We start from the raw sequence: 23,249 nt of genomic DNA, 5'->3' as shown, positions 1-23,249 counted from the left end.
TCTCATGCTCCATACTTACACGGGGGAACTGCCTGGGGGCTCTCAGAACTGCAGAATACCTTATTTGAGGTAAGCAAGCCCCCTTAACGGACCCTCACTAGCTCAGAGACATTTTTCTGCCTTGATTGAATAAAATCAGCCCGCAGGGACAAAAACTAATAAAGGGGAAAACTTCGTTAGGGAAACTTCCAGCTCCCTGCTCTGCTCAGGAGGTAGGGATCCTAACAGGAAAACCTTGTCAGGAGTCTCCATTGAAACCTCCTGGGTTTTGTTTTGTTCTGAATAGGAGCACGTGCCTTGAAAAGATAAGCACCCCGTGAGCTTGTTTTCTGGGACAGCCTCTTTATCCGAATCCACCTTAGACTGGAAGCGCCAAGTGCGCAGGACTACAAGCACCCAGTCCATGGAACAGCCCAGGCACCAGCCAGGCCCCGCCTTGGGCGGTTTGGGGGCCGTGGTCGCGTGCCGGGGACTTCCGGAGTCCAGGTCCCGGGGGAGGGGCAGGCAAAGCGCGATGGCGCGGCCCCCTCGGCTGGGAGAGCAGGAAACCGGGCACCAGCCGGCTCTGCGGAGAGGTGCCGCACTCAGCATAACTCCACCTCAAAGGGCAGACACGCGTTACACACTTAGGGCGGGACACGGGCGTTCCTTCCCGGTTCCACCCAAGCCCGTCGAGACCTTAAACACCTTCTCCGCCCAGAGGCCTCGGGACTGAGTCGGGGCGGGGTCGGTAGGGAGTCGGGGCGGGGTCGGGACGGAGTCGGGGCGGGGTCGGGACGGAGTCGGGGCGGGGTCGGGACGGAGTCGGGGCGGGGCCGGGGGAAGAAATGCTTGGGCCGCGCAGCCGCAGTGCAGAGGCTCGGGTCCTGCTCTTACGTCACGTGGAGCCCCGCCCTTACGTGGAGCGGCGGGAGCGCGCAAGGCTGTGTCACGCAGGCGCGTTCGCGCGGCGTAGGTGGCGCTAGAGGCGACCCGGGGGATTGTAGGGCGACGGCGCTGCCGCCATTTTGTGGGGTGTTTGTCGCAGCGGCCGAGGAAGGAAGACGGCAGTTTGGCGACATTTCTCGCCCGAAGGGCCATTTGCTTTTGCGGAGGTAGGGTTGCCGGTGGTGTGTGCGGGGCCAGGCGGCTGTCGGTCTTTAGGTCCCCGAGCTAGGTGTCGGAGAAACGACCGCGTTAGGGGCCTGGGCTTGTGGAGCTGAGGAGTTCTGCGGGGCACTGCTCGGCTGGTGCGCGCCGGAAGCACCGAAAGTTGCCTGGGCGTCGCGGTTCTGCCGCTGACCCTTCTCTGAGGGCCCTGGCCGCTCGCGTCGCGGCTCCGGAGGCCCTGGGCTGGCCGTGCCCTGCTGGCTGGCGAGCGCGGCTTGTGGTTAAGCCTGTCGGGACCTCTTCCAGCCGGCGGGCGCGAGGACCTGTCGGGAGACTTTTCGAGAGCCGTCTCCGGCGTTCGTGTTGTCGGAGATCAGGTCTTTCCCTGGATTCCTGGCCTGGGCCGTTTGTAGCGTTTGGGGGGTTTTCCCGAGTCAAGCATTTGCCCCTGTGTTGAGTGCGCCAGAGGCACTGGCCGGGTTCCCGGGAGCCGGGAGGTGGGTACCGGGCGTCCGCGCAAATCCAGGTGGTTGAGGGCAGTAGGTGCTTGTGAGAGGTGGAAATTTGCGGAGGCTACTCCTCTGTGCTATACTGAACACAGCATTGTTGCAGCGAACCTGCATTTCTGGTAGTTTTGCATCTTATTATCCCTGGTTGCCTAAATAGCCCAGATGTGCTTATACGAGCCTTAGGAAACCGCCCCGCAAACTGAGCTTGCCAGCCACTTTGTCTTGCTTCATAGCTGTCCTGTGCGATTGTGCTTTTTACACACCCCTACTGGCTTGTAACCCATTAAATGCAGTCCTCTTGGAGCCCTCCAATCCTAAACTTATAACCTATTTCGATGTTTTTAAGCCACGTACATAGCGTTAAGTTGTCAAGAACTACAGGATCTTAAGGGCGGTGGCGCTGGATCTACATATGAGATGCATTGTGTCATTAGTTTTTGAAAGATACCTGGTTATTCTAGCACGCAGGGTCCTTTATTAATTAGAGGCAGTGTCATGATTCTAGATAACTTCTTTTTTGTGTATGCGAAGGAACCTTACCACATAGAACCTGGGTGGGGTGATCTTTATGCCTCCAGATAAAATATTTTTGAACATTGCAGGGTGAGTGGGGGAGGTCAGAGGCTGGGACTAACAGCTGAATTAAATTTGAAGTAGCGAACTTGAGAAAAATGTTGTACTCTCACAAGGGAGCTCGTTCTTATTTTAATGTTTGCATATTAACTCATAATTTGAGAATTCTGTTTTGCTGGAGGTTAGCTGGTTGTGGCAGACTTACAGTAGAAGAAGAAAAAACAAAACTGAGGTAGACACAGAAGTCTTGAAAAAACTTCATAATAATGGAGGTTGATAATAATAACCCTCGGTCATCAGATGTGATTTTGCTTGCTATGATTTAAAAATATTTAACCAAGCTGAGTTCCTGATGTGGTTAAAATACAACTTTGGTATTTGACGGAACGGTTCAGAAGAATTGCACTTGAAATTTATTTATTTATTAATTTTTTTTTTTTTTTTTTTGAGAAAGGGTCTCACTGTCGTCCATACTGGAATGCAATGGCGTGATCATGGCTCACTGAAGCCTTGACTTCCTTGGGCTTCAGTGATTCTCCTCAGTAGCTGGGACTACAGGCTCAAGTCACCATGTGCGATTCATTTTTTGTATTTTTTGTAAAGGCAGGCTTTCACCTTGTTGCCCAGGCTAGTCTCGAATTCCTGGGCTCAAGGGATGAGGCGCCATTGCGCCCAACCGTAAATTTTTCTTGATAGCTCTAATGAAGAAAGTTTGTGTTCTGGCCTTTTGCCTCAAGTAAATTTGTGCTGTTACTCACGTCACGTTCCAATATGGAAGTGACTCCATTTGTATCAAACCGGAATGCTCACTTCCATTGAGACGCTAACAAGAGTTTTAGAATTTCTGTTTGACCTGATCAGTGCCTTCTCTTCCTCTGTAAAGTAAGCTAAGAGCCACATTAGAAGGATGCCTGATGGGTATAGAATTAGAATCAGCAAGAGAATGAATGAAAATATCTGACTGACTGGTGGCAATCAGACTCTGATGGTGTGACACATACTTTCTTGTGGAATACCTCCCAGAAGAATTGAAGCTGCCTCATTTCAAAGCCTTTAATCCATTTAAAATCATTTAAATTTCTACTTGCATTTGTTTGCTTATTAGTCATTTGGGCAAGCTGAATGAGGTTAACTAAGTGGATTTTACTCCATTTTAGCTTTTTTCAGCTCCTTACTGAATTGTGAAATTCTTCTCTTTTTACCATTTAAACTACCCTGTTCAGCAGAGTTTGGACCTGATTGTGCTTTGGAAAATAATTAAGATGGGGAGAGACAGATAGGGGTTATATTGTTTGAGCACAGATGCTGAGCCTGGAAGGAACCAGGTTATGCATTGGAGTTTGTAAATAGAGTCAGATGTCACTGTTATCGTTTGATTTCACTGTGACCATGCTTCAGTGTGCATCCTTGTAGGCTGATTTCTTTTTCAGAGTTACTTCAGATTTACTACAAATAGATTTTAAGTTTAAGAATAACTGCTGGATAAGAAAATGAACTTGTTGGATAGAGAAAATGAGTTCATAAAATCACATAAACATTAAGAAAATTTTTTTTGTAGAGACGGGGTTTCATTATATGTAGCCCAGGCTGGTCTGAAACTCCTGGACTTGGCCTCCCAAAGTTCTGGGATTACAGGCATGAGCCACTGCACCCGGCCTAAAATCACCTTTTTATATGTCTTCAGTTTCTCTGTTGAATATTGTGTTCTATCCACACAGAACTAATATTCCCAAAGCTTAGAGTCATTCTGAGATTTAGAGAAAAGAACTTTGGAGAATTTGAGAAAAAAAAGCTTCATCATTGAATAGCTCTTTACAGTTAAAACAAAGTCACCTCCCATATTTAGTATCCCTAAGTATTTTTGTCTCGCACTAAAGTTATTTGTATTACAGTAATTTGCCAAAGCTCCATGACACTGTGATATTATTTCTCCTTAAATCAGCTCACATTTTAATGTTAACATTTTTAAAAGAAAATATGTCAGTGACTTAATTGGAAAATCACTAATAAGTAGAAAGTAACAAAACAAGATAAAACAAAAAAGTTACTAATTTTTAGCTAAATACTCTTGTCCGCTGGAAACGGTACCCCTGAACCTTTTCATTTGGCCCTTTTTTTTTTTTTTTTTTTTTTAATTTTTAAAAAGTCAGTTTGCAAGTGTTAGTTGAAGACAAGCACCAAGCTGAGAATTTGTCCTGGATGTAATCAGAATTCAAAAAAAATGTCTTAAGGTATCAGTATTACCCACAGTTTAATACTAGATCTCTATGCTTCTTAGCAGTCATCTGACATACCAGTGCCTTGGGAAACATTACCACCTAAAAAGAATTTGGAGCCTCTAAGACCCTGTGTGTTGGGTTTTGATAAATAATATTAATATATAATATTTTACCTATCACACATCTATAACCTCCGCAATTCCCTTTTCATTTCTATCAACAGATGCGGCATTCCAAACGAACTCACTGCCCTGATTGGGATAACAGAGAAAGCTGGGGACATGAAAGCTACCGTGGAAGTCACAAGCGGAAGAGGAGATCTCATAGTAGCACACAAGAGAACAGGCATTGTAAACCATGTCACCAGTTTAAAGAATCTGATTGGTAAATCAACTCTTGAACTAGTAGCATTGTAGCTCTAATAGTTTTAAATGATTTGTCATTTGCTTGTATAGCTTTCATCTGTCAAATTGTTTTATAATTCAGTCAACAAATACTCATTTAGAAAATATTTGAGTACTTATTTTAGACTAGACTATAGGTGCTGAGGCTGCAGCTGTGAATAAAACAAAGTTCTTATCCTTATGTATGTCTGTCTCCCTGGGAGTGGTAGGAGACAGTTGATCAGTAAGTGAATGTAAAATGTATTAAATAACATGGTGCGTCCCAGCTGCCAGTAACGTGACTAGGGAGATGACACACAAAAAGTTAAGTAATAGTGATCGAATGCCCAATGCGTACCTTTAATTTGTATATAAGAGGGAGACGTGTATGTTGTAGCGCTCATTAAGTGTTTCAGAAATCAGATAGGGTTTTATAGGGGAGGAGTTACTCCAACAGAGAAAAGCAACATGTATTATTAGTCACTTAAACACTGTATTGTATTTGTAGATGAGGCCAAGGGATATGTTTGTTTGGGATTTTTAGAAGCTGGCTTTATTTAAGAACTGTTGTTTTCATAGGTCGTAGCTAGTAATTTTGGGAAATGGCCTCAATAAAAAACTTGCAACAGCGTGTGTCCTGTTGTATTGTATTCTTACCAGTGTAAAATTTGGAGGTAATACATTTATATAGAATTAAAGGAATCTTAAAGTTCTAAATGATTAAAGAAAGGCTAGGTAGGTTTCTTTCACTGTTTCATTAATTTCCCTTTTTCGTTTGTTTTGTTGGTTCTGTTTTCTTCTTGTTTTGTGCAGATGTTCCATTGGGACTGTTTACCAGATTGCTTTCTAAATTAGCCAGCTGGGGTTACTTTAAAAAACAGTATGTAATTTCTTTCCTTCTCCACGTTAACAGACTTGTTCTGCCAAACTGAGCTTATTTGTAGTCAGTGCAGACAAATCATGCTTCATACACATTGTTATATAAGGGGAAGTGGGAAGGTTTATGGCAGGATTTCAAAGACCAGAAATAATTAATAATTAATGTACAGTATACTAAAGAAAACTATCTGTACCCCACTATTAATAAATACAAAAAACCCTAAGGCTTAACGTCATAGTACTAGTTACTCATTGGATAATAGGATAATTATACATTATATATGTAGAAAGGAAGTGATACGAGTGATGAATAATTCATTCATGCTCATAGTTAATTACATAAACATGATACTGAGTCCAGTTAACCACCAGGCCAATACCTTCTTTGACATTGGTACCAGATGTGTTTGGTGGTCAACATTCACCATAATCCAGAATGTTCTAATTTTGAAGATCAAAAACTTTGAGTGTTTTTATAAAATAACAAAAAACTGAAAAATGCAGAAAAGTATAAAAATGGTAATCTCTATAGGATATTAGTCCCAATTATTTAGCTGTAAAATTATAATTTAAAAAAAATCTTTGTTTCTAAATCTTTGCTGCTGATTATTTCCTGAAAATACACTCCAAGAAGAAGCATTTTTAAGGTAAAGGATATGAACTCTTAAAGGTTTCTTGCTACAGGTTCATATTTCTTTTTCTAGAAAGTTTGCCAAATTATACAACGTGCCCCTTCATGCTCTCACCAATCTTGGCTGTTTTGAAAGGCCAAGAATAATGTTTTGATTAAACTGAATTTTTAAATTTCTAACAAATTTGTCCACTGTCACATAAGTATTGATCATTTGAACATCTTTTTATTCTTAGCCTGTTTATTAAAGTATATTTTATTGATTTAGAAGAGCTTTTTATGACATATTATTTTAACCATTTGTCATATATATGTTGCATAGTGTCTTGTCTTTATGATTTGTCTTTTGGAGGTAGCCTGTGAATTGGTCTCCCTTTCTACAGGCTTAGTTAATCCATTCTGCATTAGAAAGACTGATGTGGCTGTAAACCCTATCTTTATATTGTGCATAGAAGCCTGTAACATAAAGTATCAAGTCTTAAAGCAGTGATTCTCCAACTTTAGTGTGAATAAGAATCACCTTGGAGGTATGTTGACCAGATTTAGAGTCAGTGAGTATGACTTGAGGCCCAGGGTTACCATTTTTAATAAGAACTCCATATTTGATATTGCTGATAAATAGACCGTCTTTTGAGAAATACTCTTTAGCCTAGCATGCAGGGCTTTTAATGATGCTATTCTCAGCTTACTTATTTGTCTACATTCCCCTGTGTGAAAATTGCTCTTGCCGGGATTGCCTTTTTCCTGAGTAATGCATAGACAAATCCATCTCTAAGCCATTGTGGCTAAAAGTGTCATATGAATTTAAGATGGTAACATGCCATTCTTCTCCACCAGAATTTCTTCTGTATTCTATTTTGTCCAAATCCTGGCTTCCCTTTAAGATGCAACTCTATTTCCATCTTTTTTGTAATTATTCTCTGACCATTTTAAACAGATTTTTTTCCCCATCTCTGACTCTAAGCACTCATGTGTTGTAACTTTTTAGAATTTCCTACATTGTTGGATTTTGTTTCATTTTTATGTGAGTAATCTCAAGTTGTTCATTATTTGTTGGCAGGGACTTTGCCTTATATAATTTTTTTTTTTATCTCCCACAGGACCTGTGGATATATAAAAACGAATGCCCTTACCCTCATCCGTCTTGGCTATTTTAAAGGCTATAGTGAAATATTCACTGGGCATTCAGTGGATATTTTAAAAAATTAAATCAGTCTGTTCATCCTGTCTACCCTTTCCATAGCCTGTGTAATTCTGTAGACTTTGTTTATATAATCTCTCAGCCTTGGTCATTGGCCATTGTCTATTGAAGAGACTCTCATCCTTTTAGTTTGTCCTCATGGTGTTCACTCCATGTTTTGTTACTCTATATTATTGTTTATGGCTTAGCAGCTCTAACTTCATGCAGTATTCCAGCTAAAGATTGTTACTGTTAGTTTTTTCTAGTAGAAGGATTTTGGACTTTTATGGGAAGGATGCCCTTAAGAGTATGGTCACTTCTAGCTTATTGTGTTGGTGGTCTCCCTGACAGTTCCAAGCCAACTGATCAGATCTCTAACCTAGACTGCCCACAGTCTTACCCAAATATCCGGAGTTGTTTCTCCAATAAATACCACTTAAAGCTGACGCTAGGGAGAGAGAACCAGGTTTCTGTATCTCCCCAGCCTGGATTTGATACTAGCCCTATTGGGTAGTAGTTGTAAAGATGCTTCTATTTCTGCCAAAACGAGCCCCCTGGGAAAAAGAATGACATCGTACTCTGGGGAAAGGAAAGGGGTTGGTGAGGGCAATCTAGTCAACATCCGTCACTCCATTGCTTGTTAGGATTATTTTAGCCGATTTGTCTGACTGGGCAGGTGTCCCCTCTCTCCCTCAGTGCTCCATGTGCATCCCTCTTGAAGCTTCGCACTCTGTTGAAGAGGACACTCATCCCAGGTAGAGAGGGGGACGGGAAACTGGGCCAAATGAATCTATGTCCTTTTCTTTCCATCAGATCAAGGCTACTTAACTGGGATCCATTGACATCCTGAGGTCCATGACCTATGAAAATCCTTGCCAAGTTTTGTTTATGTGTTTCTTGGGGAAGAGAGTCCATGGCTTCCAGCAGATTTTCAAAGGGATCTGTAGATTAAAGCACTATGGCACTAGAGGATGGTGGCTTCTGTTGTTTCTTACATACTTCTCAAACAGGAATGACAGGAAATTAGAAATGCAAAGGGAAGTACGGTGGTAGAACTACTGTAATTCTAAACTGCAGGATCCCTTTCGTTCTTTAGGGGGCTATATTTTAGATGCCTTTGGCACATGAGGCAGTCCTCAAAAGCTACGTTGTCTATATCTCAAACAGGAATAACAAGGCTAGAAATGCAAAGAGTAGAGGAGACATGATAGATGATGTGTGTAATAAAATTGGCTTGTATAATAGCGGTTAGAAAATATTTTAGTTTTTGTCACTAATGTGCTATACAACCTTGGCAAATCATTTTTCTTCTAGGGTTCCTAATTTAGTCGTCGGTAAAATGAAAGGGCTGGAATACATTTAAGGCTCCTTATAGCTCTAATGTACCTTTCATGAAAGAATTCTCTGTGTGCCAGGGATATCTAAAATGCTCTTACATTAAAAGACAAAGGAATCCTTTTTGCCTGCCTCTGATTGTACCTCTGTGAGAGATTAAGACAGCTTAGATACAGGTGCAGAAGGTAAAGGAACACTTAAGTAAACACTGGACCTAAATTAATGATGTGACTCAAGCTTTATTCCTCGATGTGAAATGCTTGTCAGCAATCTCTATAATGGGCCCATTTGCTTGTTTGTTGAAGTAAAATTATTTCTTAAGCTTTGTGAGATAAATATAAATGCTAATTCATCTGTTTGAATTTTTTTCTTATATTGAGTTAGCTGTTTAAACCAAGAATTTTTGAGAAAAATGTTTTGTTTGAACCACATTATCGCAGAATGAAGAGAATAATTTGAAATCTTTTAATGTGTTTGCAGTCATTATTTAGAAGCAAGGTCCTTGAATGAGCGAGATTATCGGGACCGGAGATACGTTGACGAATACAGGAATGACTACTGTGAAGGATATGTTCCTAGACATTATCACAGAGACATTGAAAGCGGTTATCGAATCCACTGCAGTAAATCTTCAGTCCGCAGCAGGAGAAGCAGTCCTAAAAGGAAGCGCAATAGACACTGTTCAAGTCATCAGTCACGTTCGGTATGATTGATTTTGTTTTTATTTTGAGTGGAGTTTTATTTGTGTGTACTCTTAATGAGCTGATAAGTTTCTAATTGTTTATATATATATAAAATACTATTTGGATATATTATAATTGTATTTATGTTACTCAAATCCTTAAAGGAAACCTCCAGATTCTTGTAGCTGATCTATATATTTATTAGCCCTCATTTGCCCACATTTCCTCATATTCTGCAGACCAGATCATGAGTTTATTGATTTTAATAATAAAAATATTTTTGTATTTGTAACATATTCTTACAAAAAAATCATGCACCCATCTTTCATCTTAAGCATTTTTTTTCCCCTTAGAAACCCTTTATCTGGTACTTGAAAACAAATGTGAAACATTGCACTGGTGGATACCTAAATGTTACTAACCTACATAGAGCATAGTTCCATAGCACAGTGCGTCATTGTCTGCAGTGAATTCTTTTGAAGTTGTGAAAATGGGTGCTGAATGGGAAACATCCAAATAGTCTGCCCACCCCTTTTTTTTTGTACTCAGACATCTTCACCTGCTTGAACAGTGAACTTTGAATTAGCTTCTCCCCAAGTTTTCTTCAGTAAAACTAGTTTTTATTAGATTGAACATTGAAATTAACTAGCCTTTATTTCCCCTTTTATTTTAATCATGTATATTTTAAAATATTGCTAAATTAGAATAATTTCAAATAGTCTTGACATTTTAAAACATTTTTCTGACAAACTAGACATCTCAATTCACAGCATATGCTATTTATAGCAAGAGATAAGTAAATCATGACATTGCATTCTTTAAATTTCAGACTTCAATTAAATCAGTATTTTAAAGAGACAATTGTGTTGTTTTTTTCTATTGCCACTTTAAGTATCTTATCTGAAAATCTGTTCCTTGCCATGTTTTTCTTCTGTAACATAAACTGTGCCCTGTGAATTTCTGGGGACTGAATTTGAAATTGCTCCTGCCAACTGTTCGTGGCCTGGTGCTTATCTGAATGCCTGAATATCTCCCCGCTGAATGAATTGCGTATTCTGCCCTGAATTCACTCTGATATATTGATTGGCTGGACGATCTTGGTGCTGCCCACTTGCCGTTCCAGAAGAGCCACCGAAGGAAAAGATCCAGGAGTATAGAGGATGATGAGGAGGGTCACCTGATCTGTCAAAGTGGAGACGTTCTAAGAGCAAGATGTATAGAATATTTTTCAACACTTTTTAAACTTTGCAGAAAGAATAATCTTTTTAAGAATAGTTTGTCAGCGGGGGGCTAAAGAACTCTTCATTGCTTTTTTATTTTGTTTTTTGTGGGTTTGTTTGTTCTTTTGTATTTCTTCTTTTCTGTAGAATTTAAATATTTCTATTCTAAAGTTCCAAAATAATCAGTGGAATTTGAGATTAGAGCAAGAAAGATAGCTCTATCTAATTGTTTTTGTAGCAGCTGAAACTAAAATAATTTGAGTGCTGAAACCTTAGTTATGCTTTGATAGAGATCATTTGAAAATATTCCACACTTAAGCATTCATTGTTTGAATAACTAGACAATTTGTACTCAGGTACTTACACCTCTTTTTCCCTCCTCACTTTAGATGAAATCGTGGACACTTTGGGTGAAGGAGCCTTTGGCAAAGTTGTAGAGTGCATTGATCATGGCATGTAAGTTTGTTTTTTCCTTTTTGAACATTCTGATATTTTTGGTGGGGAAAGATTCATAATTTAGATGAAATTTTATTTAATTAATTAATTTATTTATTTATTTGAGATAGGGCCTTTGTTGCCCAGGCTTGGGTTCAGTGGCGCCATCTTGGCTCACTGCAACTTCTGTCTCCTGGCTTCAAGTGATTCTCCTGCTTCAGCCTCTGGAGCAGCTGGGATTACAGGAGTCTGCCACCACACCTAGCTAGTTTTTGTATTTTCAGTAAAGATGGGGTTTCACCATGTTGGCCTGGCTGGTCTCAAACTCCTGACCTCAAGTGATCCACCCGCCTCAGTTTCTCAAAACGTTGGGATTATAAGCCTGAGCCACTGTATCCAGCCAAGATGGAATATATTTTAAATGGTAGCCACGTGTTTTAGGGGTAAATTACTTACCAAAATTTCTTGAACTGTGTATGATTAATTTACCATGAATGTGGATCTTAAGAATGCTGACTGCCAGACACAGTGGCTCACGCCTGTAATCCCAGCACTTCGGGAGGCCAAGGCAGGAAGATCACCTGAGGTTGGGAGTTCGAGACTAGCCCGACCAACATGGAGAAACTTTGTCTCTACTAAAAATACAGAATTATCCAGGTGTGGTGGCACGTGCCTGTAATCCCAGCTACTTGGGAGACTGAGGCAAGAGAATCACTTGAACCCGGGAGGGGAGGGAGGCGGAGGTTCGCCATTGCACTCCAGCCTGGACGACAAGAGTGAAAATCCGTCTCAAAAAAAAAAATGACCAATTTCAGCGGGGAAATCATTGAAATTAAAGTGGATGTTCAAGTGAAGGAATTTCCCAGAACTCTAGAACTGAGGGCCTTGACCCTGTATACAAGATTTGGCAATTTCAGATTACAGAGGCAATAAAGCATGTCTAATCTTAAATGTTAAGAGTTAGCTTCCTAAACTATAAAGAAATTTTATCATCTAGAGCCTAGAGAATAAAGTTTGTGATTTGACCCTTTCTGCCTCATTTTACTGTTTTCCTCTAGGACCTCTATTTTGTGGCTTGCAAACTTTTTTGTAAGTGAAGCTCTTAGAACTTTAGTGAAACTACACATTTCTAAAATGACTTAAAATTTTTTATCATAAATTATTTGGGAAGGGTGTAATTTCCAACTGGATGTAAATATTAATATTAAGAAATAAAGCTTACCTCTCTTTAAATGCATTTGAGGGAATCTAAATACCATAGCAGCGTGGCACCTACCATCATCCATAAACTCTTCTTGAATACTTAGAAATGTTTTATTATTGAATTTATTTTCATTTCACTTTCCATAAATATTTTCCTAAATTATCCCCACATTTTGCTTTTCTGTAACAAATATGTGAAGGTAAATTGAACTTTAAAGTATTTTGAAATATTTTCAGACTTACAGAAAAGTTAATAAAATAGTTCAAAGAATTCCCATGTATTCTTCACCCAGATTTTCCAAATGTTAACATTTTATAAGATTTACTTTATCATTATACATATATATGTTTTCAAATTTCGCCAACTAATCTGCAGACTATATTCAGATTTCACTAGTCATCCCATTAATGTCCTTTTAGAATTTATTGAAAGTCTAAGTCTTGGTGTATTTAATGAAATGTATCTTTAAAAAAATTTTTTTTAATGCGATGGGGTCTCACTATGTTGCTCAGGCTGGTGTGGAACCCCTGGCCTCAAGTGATCCTCCTGCCTCAGCCTCCCATAGTGCTGGGATTACAGGTGTGAGCCTGTAGTCACGTGTGGCACACCCCTGCACCATATCTGGCCTGGAATGTTTCCTTTCTTGGGGTGGTTGAGGCCTCTAAAAAAATGAGGACATGTAGCCATAGATAAATATCTGACTGTTTAGCATTGTTTGTTTTCTTTTTTCGTTTTTATGGATACAAGCACTGAGAAAACTTTTTGGTCATATAATTAAATAGATAGGAGTAGAAGCTTTGTCACAGTAATCTTACTAGAGTTCTTTTAAGTCTTGAGGTGTATGCCAAACATCAAAAAATTTGTTTAGTGACTTATCAGTTCACATTCATTGGGGCCTTGTTGAAAGCAATGAATAGGAAACCACTGGATGCGGAAAAAGATTTCCTATCCAGCCATTAGAATACGTGTTTGTTTGCCCCAAATGTTTTTTATAGCCTAGGGCATACATCTTGTTATACTAGTAAGAGATGGGTATGGTTTTGTAAAGTGGAAGGGCCATAGTGAAAAAGAAGGCTTGAATGCTGGCTCATCTGTAGGTAGATTAGGTTTAAAAAGGAAGACAAAGAGAAGTAGAAGATTTGAAACATTCATGGCTCTATGCTTTTTAGGAAGCATTCTTACAGATGCCCCAGTCTTAAAGCCCAGTGCCCTCCCCTGCAGCTGTTTCTGTATACTTGCATCAGTGCATCTGCTAAGGTTTTTCTGGGCTTCATTACTTAGAGTTGGTGTCTCTTTTACCTGGATGTTTCCCTCCCAGTCTGACAAACTCCCAGCTATCTTTCAGGACTCAGTTCTGTGCTGCCTCTTCTGTGAAGAAGTCTAAGTTGTTTATGTGTCTGTCTTTTCCATTAGACTTCAAAGTACGTAGGGACACACCATGTCTTTTAATCACTAATACCTATGCATTGCCTGGCACAGAGTAGGCCTAGCCTGGTAAATGAATGAATACTTTCAACAGTAGCATATTCTATTTTTGGTTTACAATTGTATATATATTTTAAAACTGTTGTTGTATAAAATGTAATTAAATTTAAAATTCTGGGAGCAAATGTTAAAACTCATAAGTATTAAGGGAATTATCACTTCATGTATTTTATCAAAATGTTTTGAGAAGATGTTATATGGAATCTGCTATAATGTGTTCTGAAAGATTATTTTAAAAGGCATAGAGGAACTGGTAATTAAGATTATGCTTTAGAGCATAACATGGCTTCAACTCACTCCTGTACATTTATCATTTTTATCTTAATTTTATTTTTAAGGGATGGCATGCATGTAGCAGTGAAAATCGTAAAAAACGTAGGCCGTTACCGTGAAGCAGCTCGTTCAGAAATCCAAGTATTAGAGCACTTAAATAGTACTGATCCCAATAGTGTCTTGTAAGTATAAATTTAACCTAGAAGCCATCTTATTACATGAAATATTCAGATTTGCGTAAACTGAATTATTATTTTGCTCTCTTTTAGCCGATGTGTCCAGATGCTGGAATGGTTTGATCATCATGGTCATGTTTGTATTGTGTTTGAACTGCTGGGGCTTAGTACTTACGATTTCATTAAAGAAAACAGCTTTCTGCCATTTCAAATTGACCACATCAGGCAGATGGCATATCAGATCTGCCAGTCAATAAATTGTAAGTACACTTCATAAATCTTTATTTTTATGTATGTATGTATGTATGTATGTATGTATTTATTTTGAGATGGAGTCTTGCTCTGTCGCCCAGGCTGGAGTGCAGTGGCACTATCTTGGCTCACTGCAAGCTCCACCTCCTGGGTTCACGCCATTCTCCTGCCTCAGCCTCCTGAGTAGCTAGGACTACAGGCGACCGCCACCATGCCCGGCTAATTTTTTGTATTTTTAGTAGAGTCAGGATTTCACAGTGTTAGCCAGGATGGTCTAGGTCTCCTGACCTGGTGATCTGCTCCCCTCGGCCTCCTAAAGTGCTGGGATTACAGGCATGAGCCACCATGGCCGGTGATAAATCTCTATTTTTAAATATTTTTTGTATTTTTACCTCCTTAACAATTAAGATAAATCTTTAAGCACCAGGAAACTTGTTTTTATTATAAAAGCTATATATCCAAATGTCACTAAAAAAATAGACATTTTACAAGTAAAGGTGAAACGTCTCTTAACCACCGTATCCTTTGCCAGTCCTCCTTTCCTGGTAGTACAAATTAAGTTTGTAAGTGAAACTAATAATGTGTTTTTGTTCTCTTGTAGTTTTACATCATAATAAATTAACCCATACAGATCTGAAGCCTGAAAATATTTTATTTGTGAAGTCTGACTATGTAGTCAAATATAATTCTAAAATGGTAAGTTAAAGACTTGTTTTACTTTTGGTGGTTGTCTTTAAAATTAATTTAACTTGATGATCTTTGGATGAGGAATTTCACTCCTGAGCTTCATTATATCCTGATGTTTAACTGAAAAGAAGTAATCCTTCTTTGCCTTTCTCATGAGCTTATTTTGACAATCAAGAAGATAATTCATGTGCTGGCCTTTTGAGTAGTGCTATAAAATATTTCATATCTGTTGAATTTCATATTTACTCAACTGTATCTCTCTAGAAACGTGATGAACGCACACTGAAAAACACAGATATCAAAGTTGTTGACTTTGGAAGTGCAACGTATGATGATGAACATCACAGTACTTTGGTGTCTACCCGGCACTACAGAGCTCCCGAGGTCATTTTGGGTCAGTAGACAAGACACCAGTCTTTCTGATATTATAATTGAATAAGAGATTTTTGTTCTTTACAGCTTTACTGGTGGTGTGGGGAAGTATGATCTTAGCAGGATTCAGAAAACGTTTTCTGTTTTCATAAAAAATGTGTGGACATTGCTATACTTTTCCTGAGTGGTAAACATGTGATACTGCCTGTGAAAGATATTTCAGGTGGTGGTTATTTTTGAACAAGTAAATCTTAAATGATCATAAGAAAACAGGCTCTGTTAGCTAAATGCATCAAAGAAATGTGATTTTGTGGCGCGATCTCGGCTCACTGCAACTTCTGCCTTCTGGGTTCAGGTGATTCTCCTGCCTCAGCCTTCCAAGTTGCTGGGCTTATAGGCCCCCTTCACCACGCCCAGCTAATTTTTTGTATTTTTAGTAGAGATGGGGTTTCACCGTGTTGGCCAGGTTGGTCTCCAACTCCTGATCTCGTGATTTGCCTGCTTTGGCCTCCCAAAATGCTGGGATTACAGGTGTGAGCCACGGTGCCTGATCTAAAAAGAAAACTTTTATGAGGTCCAAGCTCTATCATTTACAGACTTTATATGTGTTAATAGGTAGAAACCATGCTCCATTATTTATTTATTTTTTTGAGACAGAGTCTCACTCTGTCACCTAGGCTGGAGTGCAGTAGTGCAGTCTCACCTCACTGCAACCTCTGTCCCCGGGTTCAAGCGATTCTCCTGCCTCGGCCTCCTAAGTAGCTGGGATTGTAGGTGCATACCACCACGCCCAGCTCATTTATATATTTTATTTATTTATTTTTTTGAGATGGAGTTTTGCTTTTATTGCCTAGGCTGGAGTGCAGTGGAGCAATCTCGGCTTACTGCAACCTCTGCCTTCCGGTTTCAAGCTATTCTCCTGCCTCAGCCTCCTAAGGCGCTGGGATTACAGGCACCTGCCACCATGCCCAGCTAATTTTTTTGTATTTATAGTAGAGATGGGGTTTCACCATGTTGGTCAGGCTGGTATCGAACTGCCGACCTCGTGATCCACCCTCCTTGGCCTCCCAAAGTGCTGGGATTATAGGCATGAGCCACCGCACCTGGCCCATGCTCCATTATTATCCATTTGTTCAAATGATAGACACTGGGGTGGGGGAGTTAACAAAAATGACTTAAGTCACAGTCAATATATATTGACTTGAATATATTTCTTCCTTTATCTTTAACCTCAGTGATACTGAAAGTAATTGAAATGTCTTTGAATGTAGGTTTTATTTGTACATTTGTTTTTTTTACTAAATATTTGATCTTTGAAAGATTAAAATATCAATGTGGTTGGTTCTTTCTCCTTCCCAGTTAAGTATAGATTTAAGGCGACTAGATGTTTTATTCTGATCTGAATAATACTGTCATTGAGAATTCTGAAGGAGAAAGTATATAAAATCATGTATAGACAGCCCTGATGTTTATATATAGATCCCTCTCTGAGCTCCAGTGGGTCTGTAATTTCTGCTTATAGGTGACACTGCTTATAATTCCCATTACATTTTTTATATAATTTGTGCAAAACAGTAGTATTTCTCTTAATGGAAGAAGTAACTCATGCATCAAGCTAATAATTGATAAGGGATTAGTAATTTCATTCTGAGGATAATTATAAACCTACATTTGTGCTAATAAAACATAAAAATTCTTGGACTAACCATGAACTGAGCATAATAATGGTTTCAACAGCAATGCACTCCCATCATATAAACAGTTCAGAGACTATGGAATATTTGCACAAATTGGTTGTATACTTGGAAAATGGTAGTCCCCCTTTTATTTTACATAACATGCACCCCTCCCTAGTTAGAATACTGTGTCTTGATGTGAGCATATGGACCATGAGAGTGTGTTGAATAGCATTTGCTGTAAAACTAAAAATATAAACCCTGAATTTGGTGTCATATTCTCCCAAATGGGTTCTGTAAAGGGAGTACCCATATAGGGAAGGATTTAATGTACTGTCAATTAAAAGTTGTTTCATAGTAAAATGTTTCTATTTGTTTTAAAATAGCTTTAGGTTGGTCTCAGCCTTGTGATGTTTGGAGCATAGGTTGCATTCTTATTGAATATTACCTTGGTTTCACAGTCTTTCAGGTACGTGGCTAGTAAATTCCATTTAATAATTCATAACAAATTGTAAATGTTAAAGGCATGCTAAAGTTTTGACTTCCATATTGGAAAATTGCCATACATCATTATTCTTAAGACTAAAACTTACATTTGCAAAATGGTCATTCTTTAAAACCACAGTTGAATGAAATATTACTATGAGTGAGTGATCATGGTTAATTTTGCATGTGATTGGTGTTTGTAACACATGGTTCATGTATGGTTCATACTGTCTCCTTTTTTACGTTGTGGAGCTCCTTCATAAGTTTGCAGCAGTGTTAATGTGGTCAGTTTTCAGTTCTGGTTATGTTGACTGTCGATGGGCCATTACGGGTCACTTACTCCTTTTTATAAAAGAATTCAGGAACAACAAGGGATTGTATTTTACTCTAAAGTATTAAGCATCTATAATGTCCTAGGCATTTCTAAGTATAAGTACATAAGGGTGAAGAGACAACATCTTCCTCAAGTCATGCAAAAGACATTGGAAAACTATTGCAGTATAGTGTAGCATTTGCTGTGATGGAACAATGTAGAAAGTGTAGATAGGGAGGGCCGGGCATGGTGGCTCACGCCTGTAATCCCAGCACTTTGGGAGGCCGAGGCAGGTGGATCACGAGGTCAGGAGATCGAGACCATCCTGGGCAACATGGTGAAACCCCATCTCTACTAAAAATACAAAAAATTAGCCAGACGTCATGGCGGATGCCTGTAGTCCCAACTACTCGGGAGGCTGAGGCAGGAGAATGGCATGAACCCAGGAGGCGGAGCTTGCATGAGCGGAGATCGCGCCACTGCATTCCAGCCTGGGTGACAGGGTGAGACTCTGTCTCAAAAAAAATTAAAAAATAAAAAAAAGTGTAGGTGGGGAGAACCCAGGAAAGGTTAATAATTACTTTCTTTAGAGAAGGCATCACTGAGAACATAGGAAGAAGAGGAGGAGTTGGAAAACTGGAGTGCAGTGGGCATATAAGGAAGAGGAAATAGTATCTGTAAATGCACAGAGGAGTGAATGAACATATTCTACTCGGGGTAGAATAGCGTTGTCAGTGTCCTGTATAAATGGGAAAATTAGAACAATAGGCAAGGATCAATTCATAAAGGACTTCAAAGACTTTGCAGGGTATTGGTTTGATCCTAGAAGTCAGTGGTTTCCAAAAGTAGACTGGTCCAAAATGAAAATGGTTGTCTAGGATTGCCATTCTGACCATTATTTAGAGATTAGATTATCCCTCCTGCTTTTTTTTTTTTTTAATGTCTCTTTTATGTAATTATAGTCATAGTTGTTGGTAGTTTGCTTTTAAAATAAAAAGTCCTCAATTGGTAAAACAAAAAGTAGGAAACTACTTTCTTTTCCATTCTGTCCTTAAGTTGTACCTACATCTGAAATCTAATTTTTTTTTTTCTCCCTGAGATAGAGTCTCACTCTGTCGCCCAGGCTGGAGTGCAGTGGCGCAACGTTGGCTCACTGCAACCTCTGCCTCCCAGGTTCAAGTAATTATCATGTCTCAGCCTCCCAAATAACTGGGACTACAGGCACGAACCACCACACCACAATACTTTTTTGTATTTTTAGTAGAGACAGGGTTTTGTTGTGTTGACCAGGCTGGTCTCGAACTCCTGACCTCAAGTGATCTGCCCTCCTCGGCCTCCCAAGGTGCTGGGAATCACAGGTGTGAGCCCCCGCACCCAGCCTGAAATGTAAATTCTTGAAAGCTTTAGGTGATGCAACCATTGAAGAACTTTAAGTAGGGTTGTGGTATGATGAAGGTGTTGTGTTGTCTTGTTTGGGGAAGAGGGGCTGGAGGTCCCAGCTCAGCACTGTTGAGGCTGGTTTGAAGTTAGAGCGGGGCGGGGGTGTGCGGCTGTGATGAGCTGAGAGTCACTTGGCAGCAGTGCACAGCGATGGATTCACTGTGGGGCACCTCACCAGGTTTCTGTTTCTGTCTCATCCGTAGAGATCCTGTTGAACAGTGCTCCGAGTTTATAGATAAGTTTGATGTCTTAGAATCACGGTTATCAGTCAGTTCTGGGAGGTGTTGTCTGGTTTTGCAGTGGTGAGCTGTAGGGTCAAGAAAAAGTTAAGCAAAGTGAATGCTTCCATCTGACTTATATAAAATGGATGCTTCAGGTGATTTTGTGATTATAAATCACTTTGAGTTTTAAATGAAGTACACATTATTGGAGAGGTGAGTTATATTTTAACTCCACCCTGCAAAATACTCTTAAACTAAGGAATTTCTTTAAAATGTGAAGCTTGTATTATTTCTTCCTGTCATGTATCACGATTTGGAAGCAATATGCAAGGTGCACTAGTTGATAGACTCCTTCTAAAAGTATTGCATAAAGCCTCTGCTCTCCAGAACAAGGGTTAGCACACTTTGGCCCATGGTGAAATCCTGCCTGGTGCCTGTTCTTACAAAAAGAAGAAGAATGTGCAATAGGGACCATTCATGACCAGCCAAGCCTGAAATATTTACTGTCCGGCCGTTTATAGAAGTTTGCCACCCTCTGCTCTAGAAGCATACCATTCCAGCTATAAGTCTTTGACAGTCTTCTGTATTACACTTTACCCAGGGCTCTGTTACTGTCTAATTTAAGGATATGTGCTTTGACATGGGTTGATAGCTTAACTTTCCTCATATATGAGCTATATGACTTTGAGGTAGTATCTTAACGTCTTTGAAATTCATGTTCCCACATACCTCACTCAGAATTGTTTAGAGAATTATTGGGACTGTGTGTCTGTTGCCTGGGAGTAGTAAGTGTTAACAAGTGAACTATTCATTGAGTACTGGTTGTTAATTTTCATTAAGCAGCTGATTAAATGAGGAGACAGTTTTTCTGGTAATCTTGCCCAGTTATTCTTTAAACAGTATAAGAAATGCAAATAAAGAAGGAAACTGAAATTTTAGATTGAACAAGTTAATGTGTTTGTAGGGAAATGCAGAGTGCTAAATTTCTTTTTCTTGTATTTTTTAGACTCATGATAGTAAAGAGCACCTGGCAATGATGGAACGAATATTAGGACCCATACCACAACACATGATTCAGAAAACAAGGTATGTTTTTAAAATTAAAGCCTTTTGTTGGATACGTGCAGTAGCATATATTCAGAGTACAGAAAACCCAACGTTGTTGTAATGCTCATTCCAAGGACTATAGATTTTGACTTTTTTTTTTTCCCCCCTGTACTGGAGGTAAATTGTAACTGCATCTTACTCCTTTTTTTTTTTTTTTTTTATGGAGACAGAGTCTCACTGTTTCACCCAGGCTGGAGTACAGTGGTGCAATCTCAGCTCACTGCAACCTCCGCCTCCTGTGTTCAAGTGATTCTCCTGCCTCAGCCTCCCGAGTCGCTGGGATTACAGGCACCCACCACTATGCCTGGCTAATTTTTGTATTTTTAGTAGAGATGGGGTTTCACCACGTTAGTCATGCTGGTCTTGAACTCCTGACCTCAGGTGATCCGCCTGCGTCGGCCTCCCGAAGTGCTGGAATTACAGGCGTGAGTCACCACACTCGGCCGTGTTTTTAAAACCTAATATAATAAAAAATATTTACCTTGTGATCTAGTGCAGGGGTCCCCAAACCCTAGGAACCAGGCTGTACAACAGGAGATGAGTGGCAGGTGAGTGAGCATTATTACTGCCTGAGCTGCACCTCCTGTCAGATCAGCAGTGGCATTAGATTCTCATAGGAATGTGAACCCTATTGTGAACTGTGCATCCAAGGGATCTAGGTTGCATGCAGGTTCCTTATGAGAATCTAATGCCTGATGATCTGAGGTGGAAGTTTCATCCCAAACCATCATCCCTCCTCCCCAGATCTGCTTCCATGAAACCGGTTCCTGGTTCCAAAAAGGTTGAGGACCACTGATCTAGTAAACAAAATGGCTTTTGGGGTAAACTCAAGTTTACGTTTGCATAAATGTTTTCTTAAGGTGATGTAAAAGTAATACATAGAATATGAAAAAGCTTGTGTTTTGGAATCATATCACTCTAAGTGTGAAATGTATTCTGTCCTTAACCAGCTGTATATTCTTAGACAAGGTAGTATTTCCAAACACAGCTTCACCACAGAAGCCACCTAGCGAGTTTAAAGATTTCTAGCCCCATTCTAGATCTAGTGAAAACAGAATTTACAGGACTGAATCCAGGGGGCCCCTAGTTTTAAGCTGACATTGTTCCATGTATGATAGTTAGGAACAACTTAGTTGAGACACTAAAACCTCACAGAGTGGAGGATATAAGGTATCTGATATATAATTGTTGCTGAGGTTTTTAAAAATTGTATGCATATATATAATATAAGTCTATACACCTAGAGAGAGCTGCTTACCATGTCTCCCCTCATGGGTGCAGAGTAAAGATGTGACTCTTGTTATTTTACTAATCCAGATTTTTTGTTTTCTGTAGAAAACGCAAGTATTTTCACCATAACCAGCTAGATTGGGATGAACACAGTTCTGCTGGTAGATATGTTAGGAGACGCTGCAGACCATTAAAGGTAAAAGAAAAAAGATTAAAGATTAAAAAAATAAACCACATGTTTGCACTATTACTAATTTTTTTTAAAACAAAAACATTTCTCCCCCAGGAATTTATGCTTTGTCATGATGATGAACATGAGAAACTGTTTGACCTGGTTCGAAGAATGTTAGAATATGATCCAACTCAAAGAATTACCTTGGATGAAGCATTGCAGCATCCTTTCTTTGACTTATTAAAAAAGAAATGAAATGGGAATCAGTGGTCTTACTATGTACTTCTCTAGAAGAGATTACTTAAGACTGTGTCAGTCAACTAAACATTCTAATATTTTTGTAAACATTAAATTATTTTGTACAGTTGTGTAAATACTGTATGTTTTGTATCAATAGCATAATTAACTTGTTAAGCAACTGTGGTCTTGATAATGCAATAGAAAAATTAAAATTAATTTTTCTTTTTGAGATTACCATTTTTAAATACCTTTGAAATATCCTTTGTGTCCAGTGATAAATGTGATTGATCTTGCCTTTTGTACATGGAGGTCACCTCTGAAGTGATTTTTTTTGAGTAAAAGGAAATCTTGACTACCTTATATTCTTAAAGGAATATTCTTTATATACTTCAAATTTAGAACTTTAGTTTTTTTTCTGTAATTGTTGAACGGGTGATTATTATTAACTCTAGATAAGCAGGTACTAGAAACCAAAACTCAGAAAATGTTTACTGGTAGAATTCTATTAAAGTGTAAGTGTTGTATTCTTTTTCATTGGGTGATATTAGGGTGGTAAGTAGACATTCATGGAAAGGCATCCAGTTTGTCCATTGTGACAGTTTGTTTAAGAAAACCACATACACACTTTATTTAAGATTAAAATCTAACTGGAAAGTCAGCTTGGAAAATGGACATTTCCAAGTATGTTTGGTGAGTCACAGATATAAAAATAGAAATTCTGATGAGAGGTTTCAGTTTTTAATACCAAGTCCTTAGGAGTCTTAACATTGGCCAGCATC

The 23,249-nt window shown here is 39.3% G+C and overlaps 1 protein-coding gene across 13 annotated transcripts; it reads left to right on the top strand.

Annotated features, from left to right (window-relative positions):
• The first annotated feature begins 1,009 nt into the window (after positions 1-1,009).
• On the top strand, positions 1,010-22,830 carry CLK4 (CDC like kinase 4). Of its 13 annotated transcripts, none has more exons than XM_073994915.1 (15): positions 1,010-1,094; positions 4,614-4,774; positions 5,587-5,653; positions 8,160-8,218; positions 9,279-9,501; positions 10,605-10,695; positions 11,091-11,157; positions 14,164-14,280; positions 14,368-14,534; positions 15,128-15,222; positions 15,478-15,607; positions 17,648-17,730; positions 20,728-20,807; positions 22,164-22,254; positions 22,345-22,830. In XM_073994915.1, the coding sequence occupies exons 4-15, from the start codon at positions 8,166-8,168 to the stop codon at positions 22,483-22,485; spliced, it is 1,338 nt and encodes a 445-aa protein (XP_073851016.1). In that variant the 5' UTR covers positions 1,010-1,094; positions 4,614-4,774; positions 5,587-5,653; positions 8,160-8,165; the 3' UTR covers positions 22,486-22,830. The 13 variants fall into 13 exon arrangements, with proteins under 13 accessions (XP_073851016.1, XP_073851018.1, XP_073851015.1 ...); XM_073994917.1 differs by having other exon boundaries at positions 7,384-8,218; XM_073994914.1 differs by lacking the exon at positions 5,587-5,653.
• The last annotated feature ends 419 nt before the right edge of the window (positions 22,831-23,249 follow it).

This window comes from Macaca fascicularis, chromosome 6 (assembly GCF_037993035.2).
Source record: "Macaca fascicularis isolate 582-1 chromosome 6, T2T-MFA8v1.1".
In the NCBI taxonomy this organism is placed as follows: Eukaryota; Metazoa; Chordata; class Mammalia; order Primates; family Cercopithecidae; genus Macaca; species Macaca fascicularis.
Note: the sequence above shows the minus strand (reverse complement) of the source record. Positions and strands in the feature narration are given on the sequence as shown.

Excerpts from the sequence above, each read along its gene's own strand:
- CLK4 (XM_005558713.4), top strand. The coding sequence starts at position 4,672 with ATGAAAGCTACCGTGGAAGTCACAAGCGGAAGAGGAGATCTCATAGTA. Across the intron at positions 11,158-14,163 it reads GAGTGCATTGATCATGGCAT|GGATGGCATGCATGTAGCAG; the intron begins GTAAGTTTGTTT and ends TTTATTTTTAAG. Across the intron at positions 14,535-15,127 it reads GATCTGCCAGTCAATAAATT|TTTTACATCATAATAAATTA; the intron begins GTAAGTACACTT and ends GTTCTCTTGTAG.